At 35.0% G+C, this 19,448-nt stretch overlaps 1 protein-coding gene across 1 annotated transcript in view; it reads right to left on the reverse strand.

Annotated features, from left to right (window-relative positions):
• Positions 1-19,448, reverse strand: part of ASCC3 (activating signal cointegrator 1 complex subunit 3) — a 283,091-nt gene that overhangs the window by 210,381 nt on the left and 53,262 nt on the right. The window contains exons 5-8 of the mRNA XM_069804940.1: positions 18,437-18,557; positions 15,466-15,673; positions 14,571-14,712; positions 13,874-13,999 (exon numbers count right to left, since the gene is read on the reverse strand). Coding sequence (XP_069661041.1) covers positions 13,874-13,999; positions 14,571-14,712; positions 15,466-15,673; positions 18,437-18,557 — 597 coding nt within the window. The remainder of the gene's footprint in view (positions 1-13,873; positions 14,000-14,570; positions 14,713-15,465; positions 15,674-18,436; positions 18,558-19,448) is intronic.

Here is a 19,448-nt window from a genome sequence, read left to right on the forward strand (position 1 = left end):
TTGAAGTAATGCAGCTAGTAGGAAAATAGCAAAAGGAAAATTGGCAACAGTTGTGGCATTTCCCAATAACATCAGAAGTTAAAATTTTATGAGGATAGAAGGATTTGAGTTTAATTCGCTCACATTTCATCCATGTTAACAGTATGAAATAAAGAGGGTTTCTTTCCTTTAAAATTTAAAAATAACTTAATGCTATACAAAGCTAAGAGCATGGAAGAGTGAAATACAAAATTCTCTACAAAGTTTAAAACATTTAAAATAGCGTTACCCTTAACAGCAAGGTTCGTCCTGGACTGCTATGTATTGACACCTCCACTACCACCATGTCCCTGACTCTTCTAGGTGGAGCAATAAGGAAACTGATGTTTATATGCCACAGCCTATTCTACAGGTTTTTTGTTTTTTTCAATTCAGAGAACACTCTCATACACTTGTATACAACTAAAACAGACTCCTAGCTCTGCTGATGGCATATCGCTCCCTTAATTTATTCCCTTGGGAAAACACAGTGCATGTCTTTAAAAGGAAAGAGAAAAAAACAAAAACAACAAAAAATCAGTTAGAGGCACACTGTCTGAAAAATAACTGTAATCAAAGAGTTAATACAGAAAACCCTTTTCTAGTTGCTCAAGAACATAGACACTGCAAGACAAAGGGATAAACCCAACAAATAAGAAGGAAAGATAACGAGGGCATTGTGAAAGGAATTACGTAAGTTCTGGCCATTGGTGAGAAAAAAGTTATTCTACTAACATGCAGCATAAACTGAAGCCCTTTTATGCAACCAATATAAACTAGTTTTAGCTAAGTTTTCCCAAATAAAGAGATTATGATATGATACAAAAGTACACACAAACTACTTTTTGAAAATTGAATTCTTGCATGAATCGCCATTTCGGAACTAGTTGGCAGAATTTTGAAACAACTGCATCATATCAAGAGAAATCTAATTTATTCTTTTCCTTCCATATTCTTGTTGCAGTATTGAAAGAATATGTCACTACTAACATTTAAAAAAAAAAAGAAAAGAAAAAAAGAAAAAGATTTCTAAGCAGGAAGTTGTGTTGATGAGGGCATACATTCATCTCAAAAAAGGTGTGGCTATGGCAACTAGTCTAGACAGATAACTGGAAAAACAAATAGGGATGGAGAGTACTGACAGAAAACAGTAGACAGTTTTTGACCAAACCTGAAAAATGGTGACCATGAGGAAGAGACAGACATCACACAAACGGGATCAAAGTCCAGACCCTCCCATACCACACAGACTTATGTGAATGGTTAAGGTATGGGTCAGTATTAAGACACAGAACTTTCTAAAGGGCTGCATCTGGGCATTTCCATTCAGCAATTCTCAGGATTTAGATTAAAAGAAAATTAAGACACCGAAAACTACAGAATCACAAAAACTGAAAAGCTGATGAAAACAGCTTTTGCTTTGCAAACAGCACTACACATTTAACAGAGCTTTCACACGTACTTTGAAAATGATACATGCTGCAGGTTACAATTGGACCAGACTGTTTTGCTGCTATAAAAGCTATTGATATGCAAAACAGTCTTTTTTTCTGATGTAGGCAAATTACTGATGCAAAGCTTGAGAGGCATTCTTATTTAGCTTAAAGATACATTTGACAACAAGCCAAAAAGTCTCCATCTAAGGAGTACGCAGGGCAGGGAGACAGTGTCATGCTTGTAAGTCCAGAAGGACAAAGGTCCACAGGTGTCAAAAGAAAGAGGAAGAAGTATCAGGAACACAGGAAATTAACTCCTACATAGTCTCAGATGACTCAGAAAAAATCCCCATCCTTTTCAGAGTCAGGTGACAAAAGCAGAGAAGGAGGAATATTTGCAAAGAAGTTTCCTTCATTATATTATTTTCAATGATAAGTAATTCCTATGAATGGCTAAATAAAATCTTCTTCCTCTATATTTTGTTTCCTGCAAAGGAGAAGTTCCTATTTCCCTTCTCCAGATTAATTTCCAACATGCTACAGAAGAAAGAAATAGTTCTACTGTTAGCATTGATATTATTATTATATAAAACACACCTATTTTTTCATATGAAGAGAAAAAACTTCACTCTGATGTGTCCAGTTCCAATATTCTGACTGAAAGATTAAGTGGTAGGATAATTCTAATTTTCCAGTTAGAATTTGGAAAAAGTATGTTGCTAGTATAAGATACAAAACACACACAAAAATCTGTTTCCTGCTTTAAGAAACTTTACATTACTTGTTGCTCCCTTCTGTTCTGCAGACTCAAACAACCACTACTCTTTGAAAATTTTAAAACTTCCACTGTACTAGCATTTACTGTGTGACCTTGAGGTTAATAGAAACTGCAAGTCTGTGATGAATAGCCTATCAGATATAAAGTCAATGTCGTAGTCACGTAGCTCCTCTATCCCAAAACCTTTTAAAAACATTTAGAACTATTTGGTGATTTCTAACTGCATCCTTTGATGGACAATCTCAGTCCCATTTCTATTACTGAAAGACCTGGGACATTCTTATCCTAGGTAGAAGATTCATGCCTCAAAGAGAGTACTGAAACTTGTGTTAATTAAAGACAAACATTAAAATCAGATGAACTAGAATTTGTCTAAAATATTTTCAGCGAGAGTTAATCTTTTAAATGTTACAGCATATCAGCATTAGCATACACTTCCCTCATTTTGAAAATTCTCACTCTGAGATTACATTTCTTAAAAATGAAAAACAATTTTGATCTTGAGTATAATTTTAATTAGAATTTAAAATACTATCTTGTATTTCTCTTTAAATTGAAGACTGATCAATCCTAAGAATGAAAGCTTACCTTGAGGTATTCTATCAAAGTAAAGCAGCCTACTACGTTCTTCTTCAACACCTGTACTATGATAGTCCATTGAGAAATGGCTATCTCCTAAACAGGATGCATCAGAAGCACATTATTCAACTCTCCAGTCTTAATTATCAAAATGACTAAAACTGCTTTGAGTTGTTTTCATTAAAAATTCTACAGTTCTCTACATGTGCTTTACACCAAAAACTCTCTACATTCAGTCAATGACATAAATGTACCTCACTAAAGAATGAAAAATGAACATTTCACAAATTGCTTTCTCAATTTAAATATTTCATTTACTGTGATCACTTAATGAGGTTAACAAACATAACAGCTGGCTGCAAAGTCACCAGGTAGATATAACTGGATTTCAAATATTACAGTGATTAAGTACAAGAGGAAAAAAATGCTGTGAACCAGAAAGCTGTATGTCCTTGAGCTACATGCAGCTGCACTGTGGCAGAACATGTCTACTTGAAATGCTTCTTGGATTTTTATTGGTCATTAGTTTTACTCTACAAAATTTAATACATAACTAAAAATCCCTCCATCTACAGTCAGTTGAACATCACAATTTGGAGCCTAAATACTGAGTTCCTTTGAAAGCAAATTTAAACCTGTCTTTATGAGCAGGGTAACAGCACTTCATATTATTATATACTTTTAAAGTATAGGTATCTTTCAGTATTTTTATTTTTAAATAAACTCTAATTAATTCAATACAATTTTCTGCACACAAAGGCATCAGTTCTAACTGTTCATGTAGAAACAAATATTTAAAATGTTAACGTAGAAGCCACTTCATGATAATATTTTCAAACAATTTACCTTAGCTTGCCCCTAACATATGACATAAACTATTTCTTCCTAATAATACCCAACAAAACCCAGAAAAACTAACGGAGTGCTCTGAAAGGTAATTATAATCTAAACTAGTAATAATATTAACACATCAAGTAAAAATGAAAGAATGGCAAAGAGAAGAATATTCCCAGAAGAGTAACTATTACTGTCATAATCTTTCTGCAACTCAATTTTCTTCTCTATTTCAGTTAATTTCACACCACTGCTAACCAAGAAGACAGCACTGTTTTATTAAATAGATGTTAAACAACTTTCTCCTAAATTTTACAGGGGAAGATTACAAGCACAACCAGTCTTTTTTCTACAAGAACACAGCTATTTTGTTCTCCCACATCCCAACTAAACCAGCAGCACTCACAGTAGTTTTTCTACCTGATCTACTGCAGGCAAATAAAAGGTAGGTGAGGGATGATGAACTTGTGTGGTAAGGTCACCAATGTGTGGGATGAAAAAGTACAACAGTTTTAAAAAATATTTGGGAAATTTGTCTAATGACTTCTGACTGTAAAAAAACATTTTTGTGTGTGCATTAGTATCCACAATGAATCATATACTCTACAATGAAAAAAGAAACATATACTCTCACAAGCCCCCCTTGAGAACCATCTCTCAAACTAAGCCAAACAAAAACTGGAAACCTGCTCTTTGGTAGCGCAATCTCTTCCATACTGACTGCATCCTTTAGTAAGACACTATGCACACTGTAGTTGAGACTTTTGGTGGCATATCTGGGTTTGTTTTTATTAAAACAAAAACATAAAATAGTTATGAGAATGAGAGGCTTTCACAGACTCCTACTGCTCAGAAGTGGTGCTCTTTTGCACAAAAAAACCACTCCACTTTTTTTTTTTCTTTTCAAGTAGTCAGGATTAGTTTCATTGGTTGAATTTTTACACAAAATTAAATCCTGACAGGTAAAAGCAGGTACTTTGTTAGATTACTTGTAGCTACAGGCAGATGCATCTATTCCCACAGTGGCTCAGCAGGTGCTTTTCAGCAGCTGGTGCCCTTTACTGGTTTGCCTTTGTAAGTGTTCCCATCAGATTTTCAACTATTTCAGAGGCAGCACTACACAATATACACACACTTGGCAGCTGCGTAGGAAATGAAACAGGCTTAACATTTTATTGAAATCAGATGCAGTCAATTTTTCCTCATGTTAATATTAAAAAGTGCATTTCCCTATTCATATTTACTATTTGCATGAAAAGGAGTGACCAAAATCCCAAATAACTGTAGGAATATGCAACTCTCACATGACTACTAAGTATTTTTCAGCAATTTTTGCTTAGTATATCATACACAGCCGTGCTAGTTTAAAGAACAGACTAAAAGAAATGAAGCTCTCTATATTCACCCATACAGATATCCTCACTATTAGACTTTGACCCATATTGTAAATTAATTGTTCTTGTCTTCAAACTTATACTGCCCAAGAAGAAATAACTCAGATTTTACAGAACTCTTTTCAATAAAAAGTTGTACATTACTATTATTTAGAATAAACAGAGTATCTATGAGTGAGAAGATCTGTTTAATTTTCAATTACAACTTGACTAATAAAAGGATATTTGAAAATACTATTTTATATTCACAAGGATTTTTTCTTGCTATATCTGCATTTATCAGTGTTTTTCACATATGCTTTCATTAATATCAAGACTTTGAAAATAAAAATGTGTGTATAAACACAACCCAGACTGACACAACAAAGAGCATATTTATCAGTTTTTCATAGCATCCTTGCCACCCTCAACATATCTGGTATCTTAAATGTGGCTTGTTCACACAACACAACCGTCAATCCTCTAAGATGTTAAAAGACTCTTATATGAGTGTGTAAACAGATAAGTCAATACGAAAAATAAAGCTGTAATATGTTTTACAATATACTATCCTAGTAGTGTTTAGAAACTGATGTTTAAAGAAAAAAGACGAAAGCCTTGATAATCTTAAAAAGAATAAAAGCACAAGACTACAAAACATCTTCAACTGAACTGCACATGACACTAGGACAAAGGCAACTTAAAGAACAAATATTCAGATCATATTTTAAGCAGTCAATATTAAGACACTGTAAGTGTCTTAAAGGGAAGGTCTTTAGGTTATAGCTGAATAGCAAGGAGAAGCCTATTGGCCATAAAGAAAAAGATGACTTTTCACAAAGGTGAAAAATTATCTGAAAAATTTGTGTAGATGAGCTAAGACAGCACATACTGCAAGGGAAACCTTCATTCAGCCCGATTCTAAAAGAACCAAACTTACCCAGTGTCAAACCAAAGCAAATAAACCTGCTGTGAGCCTACCAAAAGACAAAGGTAGACAGAAAACACTATTTTGGAATAAGAAAAGAGTTACATTGCAAGTTGTTGCATTGGTTATTTTTTTAAATCAGGGAAACCATTGTACAATCTGAAAATGTGGGTGCAAGTGATTATCTATGTATTCTTCCAATAATCCTGGTAACCCAAAATTTTTAGAAAGTATCTGCATTACTTCCCAATTCTTATGGGACAATAATAAAAGCCTGTTTTCATTATACTTCTCTGGTGAATGTTCCTCCTATTTCTATAAAAACAATCTGCTTTTAAATGATCATATTACAGTGATTCAATTCACAACATGATAGCAGAAATAAAAGCCACATCATATCAATAAGCCAAGGAGGATGTAGTTTGAGCAAATACAGGCTTACATCTGATCAGTTATATAATGCCTAGCTCCAAAACTCATGAGCAGCATGATGTATTTGCTTCCTTTACCTTCATTCCTCCCCATCCCCAAAAAGGTGAACTATGGCATTACTTTCACAACAGTGGATTGACAGATTGTTTTAGTACATACGGACTGCTTCTCAGTAAAAGCTGCTTTTTACTCTTCATAAAATCTTCTTGATATAAGATCTGTTCTGGTTTAACCTCAGCCAGCAACTAAGCACCACGCAGCCACTCACTCACTTCCCCCCCACCCAGTGGGATGGGGGAGGGAATTGGAAAAAAAGTAAAACTCGTGGGTTGAGATAAGAACAGTTTAATAGAACAGACAAGAAGAAACTAATAATGATAATGGTAACACTAATAAAATGACAGCAGTAAAAATAAAGGGATTGGAATATACAAAACAAGTGATACACAATGCAATTGCTCACCACCCACCAATCGACACCCAGTTAGTCCCCGAGCAGCAATCCCCCTGCCCCCACTCCCCCAGTTTCTATACTAGATGTGACGTCCCATGGTCTGGAATACCCCTTTGGCCAGTTTGGGTCAGCTGCCCTGGCTGTGTCTTGTGCCAACTTCTTGTGCCCCTCCAGCCTTCTTGCTGGCTGGGGATCAGAAGCTGAAAAATCCTTGACTTTAGACTAAACACTGGCAACAACTGAAAACATCAGGGTTATCAGCACGCTTCTCACACCAAACTGAAAAACATAGCACTGTACCAGCTACTAGGAAGACAATTAACTCTATCCCAGCTGAAACCAGGACAGATAGTACTTCGGTTCATGTCTCTCTCCAATTACTCATAATCTTCCTCTCTTTTTTGCATCTTACATACATCTGTCTATAAGGGAGACAGATTGGCTTGACTATCTTTTTTGCACACAGATTTTTTTTCTATTTAAAAATAAAAAAGTAAAAATCTGGCAAGCTGAGGGAGGCAAAGGGGAGGATATATAAAATAGTGGTGATGGGTCTGTTAAAAAGCATCTGTAACTTTAAAAATCAACTCTGCATTAATAGTGAATATATATATACACACCCCCCATATACATGTTGTATACATATGGTGTGTATATATATAAAATATATTTTAGAAATATATTTTTTTAACTATCTGAAATTTATATATTACTGTCTTTTTTATGTCTATGATAATCTCGGACTGTGAATGGAAGAAGCATCATGGATTAAGGGAAAGACTCCAGTCATGTCACACATGCCTAATGCAGAGATGTTTCAGAGAAAATAGTTTCAATTTCTCACCCTGTGTTAAGAGACAGGTCCTCTCAAAGACTATAAGTGTCAAACACATCTTTTTGCTGAGTCAAAAATCACAGTTTTCAAATGCTAAGTGTATACCACAATCCTTACAGACAGGTACCACTGCATTTCAAACTGTTATTTTAAAATAACTGTACAAGTTGCAAAATAAAATGCTCTGGAGGAAACCCATGAAATGGCTAAGAGATGAACATATCCAATACTGTGTTCAGCTCTTAAGAGCTAGCACACACCTGGGATGTGTATCTCAGGAAAAAAAGTTGTATTATTTTTTTTTTTGTCAGAAAAAAAAAAGTCAATTTCTATTTCTTGCTTTCCTGTTTTTAGAACAGGCTTGATATCACTATCCCTGATGACACTCTGTTTGTGTTTTACTTTAAAAAAGAAAATCTTTATCCTCAGTATACCTCTTCTGAGATAGTTCATTCTTTTCTCTCTCATTTCAGCACTAGCATAAGCTCTTATTCTGATGTTCTAGGAAACCTACTTTATATATTTAGATACAGACTACAGAGATAGCACTCTCTGTATATACTCTCATTTTAGGAGAAAGTAGATATGGGTGGAACCATGTTTAGAATGGTAATCTCACATTATCAGACAAAATTATCCATCGGTAAAGTATTTCTTGATTACATATTTATTCTTTTATTATTTCGCTACTTCATTCCTAATCTTCCCTTTTGGTGTTAGTTTTCTACTAACAGTTTCTTCTCAAACCCATGGCTATTGGAAGGTAGTCGTAATCCCTGATCCTGCCAAGCTTTGTTCCTAAGAACTCTGCCTCACTGGAGCTGGGACATCCACGTGCCGCATTAAATTAAGGAACTCAGACTTTCACATTTCATTCCAGAATTAATTCAAAGTTGTACCACAACATTCATAAAGCCTTGCTATCACTGCAGTGTACCTGTATTCCAATTACCATATCAAGTCTATTTGATATTACCATCTCAAGTCTCTTTCTCTCTTTAAATTATTTAGACATTTTTTGTTTTAAAGTTGTTACCCCAAATAAATCAGCTTAATAATCTGGCATGCAATAAAATCAGTGATTCTGTTGAACAAAAGAAGAGCATCTTAGTGGCAAAAGAATATTAGTATTTAAACTAATAGAAAGGTTTTATGAATCCAGAAAAATGCTATAGTATCATTTGTAGTATTACAGGCTGTATCAATAAAGTAAGAATATTTTCAAAATATTTTTCAGAGATTTATCACAATGGGAAGATGTTTACTATTGCTGAAAGGAAAAGAACTATTTAGCATTCAGGAAATCATATAGTGATACCTGAAAATTGGAAAGCCACAATCAAGTGAGGCACATTTTAAAAATATTACATTCAATGAGTTTATTCAAGTACAGCAAGCATCTTCTAATGGTGAATTAGGTAGCCAGCATCAGAGCACACGTTTATACTTATCCAACATCAGGTTACAGGTAAATTTTAAAACCAGGCTACCACTTTACAAGTTGCACATCATAGCAACAGATCTTTCTGATAAAGAGTTAATAAACTATTTCTGATAAGAAACAGGGTTTTCTTAATGGAAAAGATGATAATTTTACACAAGGTAGACAATAAACTGCTGGTTTGGCATGAAGCACATATTTTTATGTGCTTTCAACCAACGCAACAGTATTTATTCAGACAATTTAAACAAAACAATGCACAAGAGCCTCAGCTGAGACTAAGTTAGATATTCCAACAATTTGATGCAGAAATTGTAAATATTGCACCTGGAATTCTAAAGTAATGACAAAATACTCATTAACTCGCATACTGAAGAAAATTAAGCCAGAACTTGCAGGCTTTAAGATTAACATCAGTGTAGAACCTTAACTCTAGTATTCTTGTTAACCTGTTACTGCACATGTTCTACTTTCTTTGGACCCCCACTCATGAAACATGAAGACAGACTGCAATTCCTAATATACATTACTAGCTATTAAAAACATTGTATCTTGACCTACACGGGTTTTTTCCTTCTCTTAAGTTAGAACTAATGATTACAGAAACCGTAAACTTTCCTCAGAGCAATTTTTTAGTGTACTTCATTGGACAAATGACAAGATTTCAATAAAAATAAAAATATTTTAAAAAATTATTCAATTCAGTCCAACTGTCAATTGCTGTTTGGAAAATATGCAAGTGAAATATACACTAAGATCAACTTTGGAATAAATGGTCCAACATTCTGGATGTGAAAAATGTAATTTATGCAAAAACTCCCATACTTTATTCAGTAGACTTACCTTGTACAATTCTAAAAACAAGAAAACATTACAGGAAAAACAGGAATATTGATTTCATAATAATTCCTTCACATAATGTAGAGAGAAAAAAAAGCATGTCTTATTTAGACCATTAGGTAGTGCTAGTAAAAGGAAATGGAAATAACATGAAACAAAGAAATAAATCCTACCCTGAATACCCACTTCAGGTAAAAAGCTGAAGTCATTTTTCACCAACAGCAATTTGTTAGAGAAAACCTGTTTTCACAGTCTTGAAAAGGAACTTTCCCTGACCTGAGTTTATGACTTTAAAGGTACATTTATTTGACAAAAAGGCTGGCACAAAACCACCTTTCTAGTAAGTACAAAAAATATATTTCACTAATGGTCAAGCTGCATGTCAAGCAGCCAAAGCTAATAAATCTAAGCTTGGGCTTACTCCATTTTTTTAAGTTCTCATTATTGAAACAACCTAGCTAGCATGCCTCTTTTACAAGTAGTAGTACCATAATACCTCAGACTAAACTGGTGTGACCAACCAGCTACTTATAAGCTACGCATTCTTGTACTGTGGTGAAAACTCTCCAAATAATAATAAATGCCAAGAAGAATAATTATCTACAAATTGAGTTGGGGGTGGGATTTACTGCCTTCCAGTAAAGCAAGAACCCTTCCCCTTTGCCACTCCTTCTGTGGGACACAGTGCACCCTTCTGACATTGAACACCAGAGATGTTCCCGAGCAGCAGCACAGCACCCTTCATGCAAACCACTAGCTCCTGCTCCCAACACAACAGAGGTAGGGAATAAAGAATATGAGATGACACAGGTAGAGTTAGACTGTGGCAGGAGGTGAAGCAGTTCAGATCACAGTGTAAAAAGGTAGGGGTGACGAAGCAGAAAAAGGAACAACACAGAGTAGGAGAGCGCTAATGCCAGCAGTTTATGACAGATGCTATGGTATGCTTTTATGGCTGCTAAATTCTGAAAGGTTGGCCACTCCTGATCTTGTATTTGCAGTTGTCATAGTTTAACCCCAGCTGGCAATTAAGCATCATGCAGCTGCTCTCTCATTCCACCCCCACCCCCCGCAGTGGGCTGAAGGAGAGAATCAGGAAGAAAAAAAAAAAAAAGTAAAACTTATAGGTTGAGATAAAGTTTAACAGGAGAGAAAAGGAAGGGATAATAATAACAACAACAACAACAGAACATGCAAAACAAGTTATGCACAAAACAATTGCTCACCACCCTCTGACCAATGCCTAGCCAATCCCCAAGCCGCAGTGCTCCCCCAGCCAACTTCCCCCAGTTTATATACTGGGCGTGACGTCATATGGTATGGAAGTCCTTAAAATTACTTTTGTGCAAACGAAAACATACAGACTAAAAAGAAAAGAAGCTCCTATGATACTGCAAAAATTCTCACATTAATATTCCGTTGAAAGCAAAACATCTTCTGAAAGAATACAAACTAGCCCATTTTAGACTAATTCTTACCTTCCCTCTTTTAAAAGGAAAATTAAAGGTTGTCCTGGTTTCAGCTGGGATGGAGTTAATTTTCTTTCTAATAGCTGGTATAGTGTTATATTTTGGATTTAGTATGAGAAGAATGTTGATAACACACTGATGTTGTCAGTTGTTGCTAAGTAGTGTTTAGACTAAGTCAAGGATTTTTCAGCTTCTCATGCCCACCCAGCAAGGAGGCTGGAGGGGCACAAGAAGCTGGGAGGGGACACAGCCAGGGCAGCTGACCCAAACTGGCCAAAGGGGTATTCCATACCGTCTGACGCCACATCTAGTATATAAACTGGGAGGAGTGGGGCTGCTCGGGATCACTGCTCAGGAACTGACTGGGCATCGGCTGGCAGGTGGTGACAATTCCATTGTGCATCACTTGTTTTGTATATTCCAATTCATTATTATTATTATTTTAATATTTTCTTCCTTTCTGTCCTATTAAACTGTTCTTATTTCAACCTACAAGTTTTAATTTTTCCCCGATTCTCTCCCCCATCCCACTGAGTGGGGAGAAGTGAGTGAGCAGCTGTGTGGTACTTATTTGCTGGCTGGGGTTAAACCACGACAAAGGTAAATTAAACTTTTTGACAATTTAGTTTCATTACCAGCATTATATGTCTATACATCACAGATTCTGTCATAGAGCTCCTTTCTCTATTAAAAGACAGAGGTGACACAAATGCAAACTAGTAGCTGAATAACAGAATTTTCACCTGCTAGGTAATGTGAATATTAAGTTGAGTAAGGAAGACTTTTTGTCTGCAGTCTCTGCACTACCACTGACTGTCACCTCTGCTGCCCATTTGAACACTTATGCTACTACCAGCTGCATTTTCTAAACATACTTTGTCTGTGAAATACACTCACTTAGCTATATAGCACAGCTTCTTGGTCTGTCTTTGTACATTCCCAGACCCACTCTTGTCAATGTACCCAAGCAAAATCATTAGTGAAGAACCAATTTTGTTTCTGAATTTCACTGTAAAACTGAAAAGCATACCTCTTGAAAATACACAATCTACAAAGGAGATGAATTATTTGTTAAATTTGTGTAACATGCATTTTGTAACTTTTATTTTAAACACTGCATGTGTAAAAATCTGCAAACCATTTCTTTTAGATTTATTTTGTTTCTGTCCGAACTATATTTTTTCTGAAACAAGTTATTATCTATTGAAATATTGATACTTCTTGCAAAAAGTTTACAGGTTAGTAGGTAGCATTTAGCCTAGAAGAAAGACATTTCATTGCAACAAGCTGTCATGCTGAAAATTGTCATATAAAATGTCGCATTTTATAGCTGCAGTGGCTCAACTTTTCTATCTAGTTAAGCTGTCAGTCACTTCATAAACATGACATTAGGTACTGTCACCCAAGCACAAAAGAACAGATTCAGATTCTAAAATTAAACCATCTTCTGTTTTAAAAAGAGTTAAATCTTTATGCAAGACATAATCTTTACTCAGAATCCCAATGAAGTGCTCTGGGTAACTATTAGATTTAGATTTATATTCTTATTTCCTGTTTTCCCACAGGGAAAAAAGTGGGAAATACTTTTCCATGTTGTATGCTGCTGAAGAGGTAAGAAACATAAAACCTTCTTCATATGTACATACAGCTTGCTCTTTATGTCCTTGTTCAAATCAATAGCAAATCTTCCATTCATCAACAGATTTGACATACACAATGAGGAGTGGGCAGGTACACGTGATGGAGTACTGCAAGTTCACTAGCCTGTAAATACTGACAACGAATTTAGTTCCCTTACCTCTGCTTTTTCACCATTTTAAAATCAGTAATAGTTAAAATGTTAATGTTTGTTTTACTTGCACTTTTCCTCTCAGCCCTCTAGTTTCTATCATCAAAGTTTTGCTAATAATGATTTGCCGCCTTCTACTTAAAGAAGCACTGTTCCTGAAGGTTTTGCACCCCATACAGTCTATAACACCATAACTCAATACCCCCACAACTGCATCGTACTATAAGACCAGTGTGATGGACTGCAAAATAGTGCTGTGCTTATGACCAAGCCAACCTGTACAAGTCAAGATACAGAAGTCTGGGCTCACTTCTTCATGTGGTCTCCAGAAAGAGAACAGAATTGCCATAATCTTTTCTTTTCATTTTAGTGATTCAGATCACAGCTCAAAACCATAAATAGCTGAACAGGTAATGCCAAAGGAATTGAAAATTGCAACTCATGAACAAGCAGTTCAGAGCAGGAATTTCTTGAATCTGAGTCATCATGAAAGGGATTATATCACTGCACTACACCTCCCAACAAATATTCTCAAAATAGTAGTGAAGAAACTAACTGGCTGCATTTACACATCACATATCACACTACTAATTGGTAATCTTTTTCAGTTAAATTTTCGTAATACAAAGTAAAAACTAACTTAATATCTTTGAAATGGCTTACTCACCTCATCTAAGTCTTTAATATAAACAATTTTCTCTTCAATACCAATAGGCATTGGTTCACTATGGGGGATCTTCACCTCTTCATACATTTTATTGTTTTCTCTCTGAACTGCCTCTGGTAAGAACACCTAAAACAGTATTACAAGAAAATTAACTGAAAGTATGAAAACAGAAAGTGTCATTACGTATAACCCACTTTGAACAATGGTTTATTACTTCCCTTCAAAAAATGTATCCAAAATAAAAGCAATTCTCACTGATTCATTTTATAGATAGCACTGAACCCCCAAAATGGAAAATAATCAGTTTTACTATTCAGAAAACAGTCCCCAAAAGACAAAAAAAGGTAACTCCATTTTATTAAATTTCAAAAGCCATTAAGTCTAGAATTTCATAAAGCATTCATTTTGTTAAAGTCAATTCAATGGTTTCCAAAAGACAGAAAACCAGTATTTTAATGATTTAAGTGACCCTAGAAATAAAAACTAATACATTAGTTGAGAACAAGTTTATTTCTTCTAGAGTCAAAACAAAACCAGAATATATGAAAGTGCTTAAAACCCTCTGCAAAGAAGCACTGCTTCGTGCATTGGACTCTGATAAGGAGAAGAATCTCTAAGGGAACAAAGGGAACCCTGCTGCACATTATTCACTGGGAAAGATGTACTGTTCAAGAAGGGTCATGCACCAAACACATACCTTTGCACCACCAATGAATGCTGATGTTTTCATAGCTTCAGCTCGGGAATCATAAACATGTGGATAATGAATTTTTTCGAAGTCCATGTCTCTCTGTCTACCTAGGACTGGCATACTTCGAGCATTCAAAAGTGCTAGTTCTCTGTGAGCAGAAAAATAACTGCAATAATTCTACCCATTTTAGGCAGCCATCACAAAAACCGAATGAGGTATATTAAAGTCAGAGCAAGAGTTGTAGAAATTTAAGGAAAACAACTATGCATAAAATAATCAACAAAGGAATTTTACAGTGTTATTGTCTGGCAGCAGTTAAACCAAGTCCGTATAACACACTGTTTAGATAAAAATCAAAAGTGCAATCCTATAAGTGCAAGGCTTTCCTAAATGCAGGTTTGCCTCTTTTTAATCAATACAGCAACATGTATTCAGAGTTAAATACCAGCCCCACTATATTTTTCTAAATATGAAATACAACTGCTTATTTGCTCCTTATCCTCTCCCTCCCCTACTCCTCCCACTACCTTTAGCTGACAACATGGAAAATACTACCCATTAATCTTGAGAGAAAAATAAAAGATAGATAGTTCTGATAGATTTAGCACAGACTTCATAAAACTTAAGCAAGTAGTGTGTGTACAGGAACTAAGAAAGATAGCCTACCTCTCTAACCTGCATCTCCAGCCCACACAGATGAGATCAAGAAGATTCTCATTAAGCAGATCACTGCTTTCTTTCCCTCAAAATTAGGTTTTCACATTAAAAAAAATTCTACACTTGTAATAAAACGTGACTTGAAGTCAGAATCATGAAAGCAAAGTAAAAGAAAATAAACTATTATGGTATGTTGAAGTAGGAATTAAAATAGAAGCATTTCTCAACTTTTGGCATTTATTACCTTTGCATTCGCAGCTCTTTGGGATCAAAGCACATTAGTCCTTCTCCAGAAACCTCTCCATCTTCGCCAGCTTGTTTTTCTTTTCTGGCATTTCGCTTTTCTTCACGACGATACTGTTTCATTAACAGTCTTTCTTGTTCAGACTGAATTGTAACTTGACAACCATAATTGGGCTTAATATTTTCTCCTATAAACTTCTTGCACTGTTCTGCAATATGGTAACAGGTATGCATCTCTGTTAAGTACTGGATTCCATCTTTGTTTTCCCAAGTTTTCTTCTAAAGGTTTGTTTTTTGAGGTTCAGGTTTTTTGAGTTTGTTTGGGGTTTTATTTGGGGGGGGGGGGGGGCGGGGAGAATGTGTGTTCAAAGATAGTTTAGCTTTATGTAGATGGCCACGCAGCCCTTGGCCTCAAGAAATCTAAACTAAGTACCCGCTCATTTCCCAAAGGTAGGATGTTTAATGCTACTGTTGTTAAGCAAACAAAATTCCATCCCAAAATCAAGAGGATGGGCTAGGAGTAAAAAGGAATGGCTTTTTTTCTTTTCTGTATTTATGATAACTTCATCAACAGTGGAAATGCCACTCACCTCTCCTCTTACATGTATACACTGATGAGTAGAGTGGTGTGAAAACAGATTAAACAGGCTGGTTTTTTTAAAGAGCCTCTTCACATAACAATTAGTGTATATTTACTAGATAACATGATTGTATTGAAAGCATACTCACAATGTAATTTCCCTAAACATGTGAGAAAAGAAATCTTATTCTATACAACCACAAAGACTCCTTCCATTTATGTGGATAAGCAGCAGGATTGAATCAAGAAGAACCAGAACCACAGAACAATTACAGTACACAATAAATCCAGGAGAGCAGAGAACCCAAAAAAGCCCAGTCACATTCGCCCTTCCAAGGCCATTACTGGCCAAACCCAGACACAACAAAGTCTTTCATATGCAATGAGGTGGCGAGGGTTTTTTTTGTTTTGCTTTTAACTATATCAGTGTTTTTAAACTTCTATTTTCAAAATTCTGCAGTTTATTAGTTTATGTAGGTTTGACTTAATATTATATATTTAATTCAATTATGTTTCATATGTACTTTTGCAGTCAAACTCTGAAGCCGAAAACTTGAAACTTTTTTCATCAAATAAACCCACTTGACTGGTGTTTTGAACAATTTGTGCCCCTTAGTTTTCCTCTACAGTAACAGTGAAACTCTCACATCTCGCAGCATGCATACTGGATAAGGTGACTGTAACTTGTTAAATAGCATTGAAAAAAAAATCTAATAAACTGTCAAAATGTCCACATTAATACCATCATGTCTGTAGCTTTAACTCGCTCTCTCTGGTATTAAAAGGGGACAACAATGGATGCAATTTCCTGACTAAATTTAATTCAGACTGAACGCACCAGGGCAAAGAACTGTTACTTGATTTGTCTGATAAGCACAACAATCATCTTTACTGCCATGTAAGTAAATTACATAAGAAATAGTCAAATAATACAGCATGCTACAAAAATGCAGTACACGTACAGTTTCTTGACTTCTGCTTTTATTCTCAAGACACGAATTACTCAAAGTTGACTAAATTTCTGCAGACACAAATGATTCCCTTCGCCAAATGCAATTCTGGAAAGATAAAACTTCAATCTCCATTAGAAATACCAACTTAAAAGTGTTTTTAAAATTAATAAACTGAACTTGGGACAGAGCATCTTCAATCTCAGGGAAGATACTCAAGTATGATTGAATTCTTTACCACAGTCAGAGAAGGATTCTCTCATCAGTGAAAAAAGCATACAGTCAGTAATGCTTTCCTATTGTCTCAAAAGCAAAACATTGAAAATATTCTTCCTCCACATTCTAGCAGAAATTACCATGATAGATTTAACTGATGGCATAATGAAGAATAAATTCATAAAAGCTTCCAAAATACTACTTCTGTTGAGTGAGAAGAAAATATTTGTGTAACTGCAATCTGCACATAGGAGAAAAACTGTAACAGTTCAGTTTATACTGAATGTATTTTTAATTTTTTATTATGTGATTATCTGAGAAGGGAAAAAACACCAGGACACAAAACCTTGTTATACTGACAGCAAGACATTCTGTTTTGAAATCATGAACAGATAAAACTAACGGTTGTTCTGATGAGTTTAGACTAACTATCAGCACAATAAAAGACAAACTTCTAAATGCTTGCTTATATTTCAGTTAAGATAAATGTATTAAAAAGCTTTATTTGCATTTTAAAATTATTGTGAGGATACATAAGTCCACCATTACTAGTCTTATTCACATTTTTCTAAGTCTGTATGCTGTGAACATGCAATGGGCTGCATGGTGTTATGTCCTTGTAAGATTTATCCCAAATCACAACCTAGTCACAATCAGATTTATTTTTGTCAGAAGAGAAAGTGAGAAGACTTGTTTTTAAACAGCAATTTGTAAAACAGATTTTAAAAGAATTACTCATGTGGGCAATTTATCTTATAAAAACAAAAATCACAGTATAAAACCTGAACCCCTTTTTTTTTCCTCTCACTTATCTATCCTTAAGCTTAACTTTATTTTTTTCAGAAGTGGTTGTTACTGTGCTTTTTCTCCCCAAGACCTACAGTTGACAATAGTACAGAAGGAGAGATTAAGCAGGAAAGCAGATGAGGAATAACCAAAGATCAACTTATTTCCAGAGTAATCCACTAAAATAGAAAAAGTGCAACTGTTAGTATATTTAAAAGTTACATGTGCCCATAGGCAGTTGAAAAGTAAATAAATATATACAATATGTATTCATTTCCTCTGTATAACCAGACCACGATTTCTTTGTTTAAGCCCATATAAATATCCCTCCCGGTACCCGTTTTGGTTTTTTTTGCTTGCTTTTTAAACACACATAGACAGTACTGTTGTTTGAAATATAATTGAACAGTTAGAAAACTACTTTTGATGTGGTTGCTTACCTTGCAGAGTCTGGAACCTGTTATCACTTGGATAAGTCAAAGATCTTTCCAGAATAAGAGATCTGTTCTGTAGGAGTTTCTCTATGAGTTCAAAACCTTCAGGGCCTAGCAGTTCAAATAACTACAACGAAAACAAAGTCATAAGTCATTAGGCAAATTAATGTAAATTTATAAATAGGACTGCAATGTTTTCATCTACTAGGAAGATAATTAACTCTTTCCCAGCTGAAACCAGGACACATGGCAACAGCATATCTGTTGACAATGAGTTTAAACAAATCGGTGAACTTCAACTGCAAGTAATTCAACCCGAAAGGTATCACTGCTAGTATTCAGCCAGATTCTCTATTACAAAAAGTGAAAATTACAGAAAGTTTTCAGCTGGAAATATTTAAAATCTGTGAATTTTGTCTATTAAGTAAAACTCCATTTCTCTTAGAGATTCTTGCATAAAATTTAACTCTTCGCAAGACTAAACATTTAACTCTTCTCAAAACTAAACTTTACGTTTCTTTCTTTATGGTTATTTTCGTAAAATATGCTGCAAATTTATTCCTCCACGATCTAAGCAGATAAATCAAGAGAACCAATGCTTTCTCATAAAATTCAGATAAATAGGAAGTTATTCCCATTCCAGTGAACAAGAGATATAGCCTACTGCATTTTCACAGTCACGTCCTACAAGAAAAAAAAAAAAGAAAAAAAAAATCACAGATGTGGACTAGAGCAGGAATTTGAAGAAACAATTAAGATGACACCAGTATCGACTTCAGTATATAATACTTGCACATATAATGCTGTGCGTGTGAGCATGTGCAATTCAAAGACATGATGTAGGTGATGTACACCAGAACAGAATTCCATACCAATAAGCAGTATTTTGGCCCAATGATTCTTTTACTCAATTGTAGCAGGTTAGGTAAACAGTTCCTTATTTAAAGTTCCCTTTTCCACACAATACTGGGTTTTAATGGAGAAAACCCCACCCAAAATATTAAAAGCACATCCCTAT

The sequence above is a fragment of the Haliaeetus albicilla genome, chromosome 17 (genome assembly GCF_947461875.1).
Source record: "Haliaeetus albicilla chromosome 17, bHalAlb1.1, whole genome shotgun sequence".
NCBI lineage: Eukaryota > Metazoa > Chordata > Aves > Accipitriformes > Accipitridae > Haliaeetus > Haliaeetus albicilla.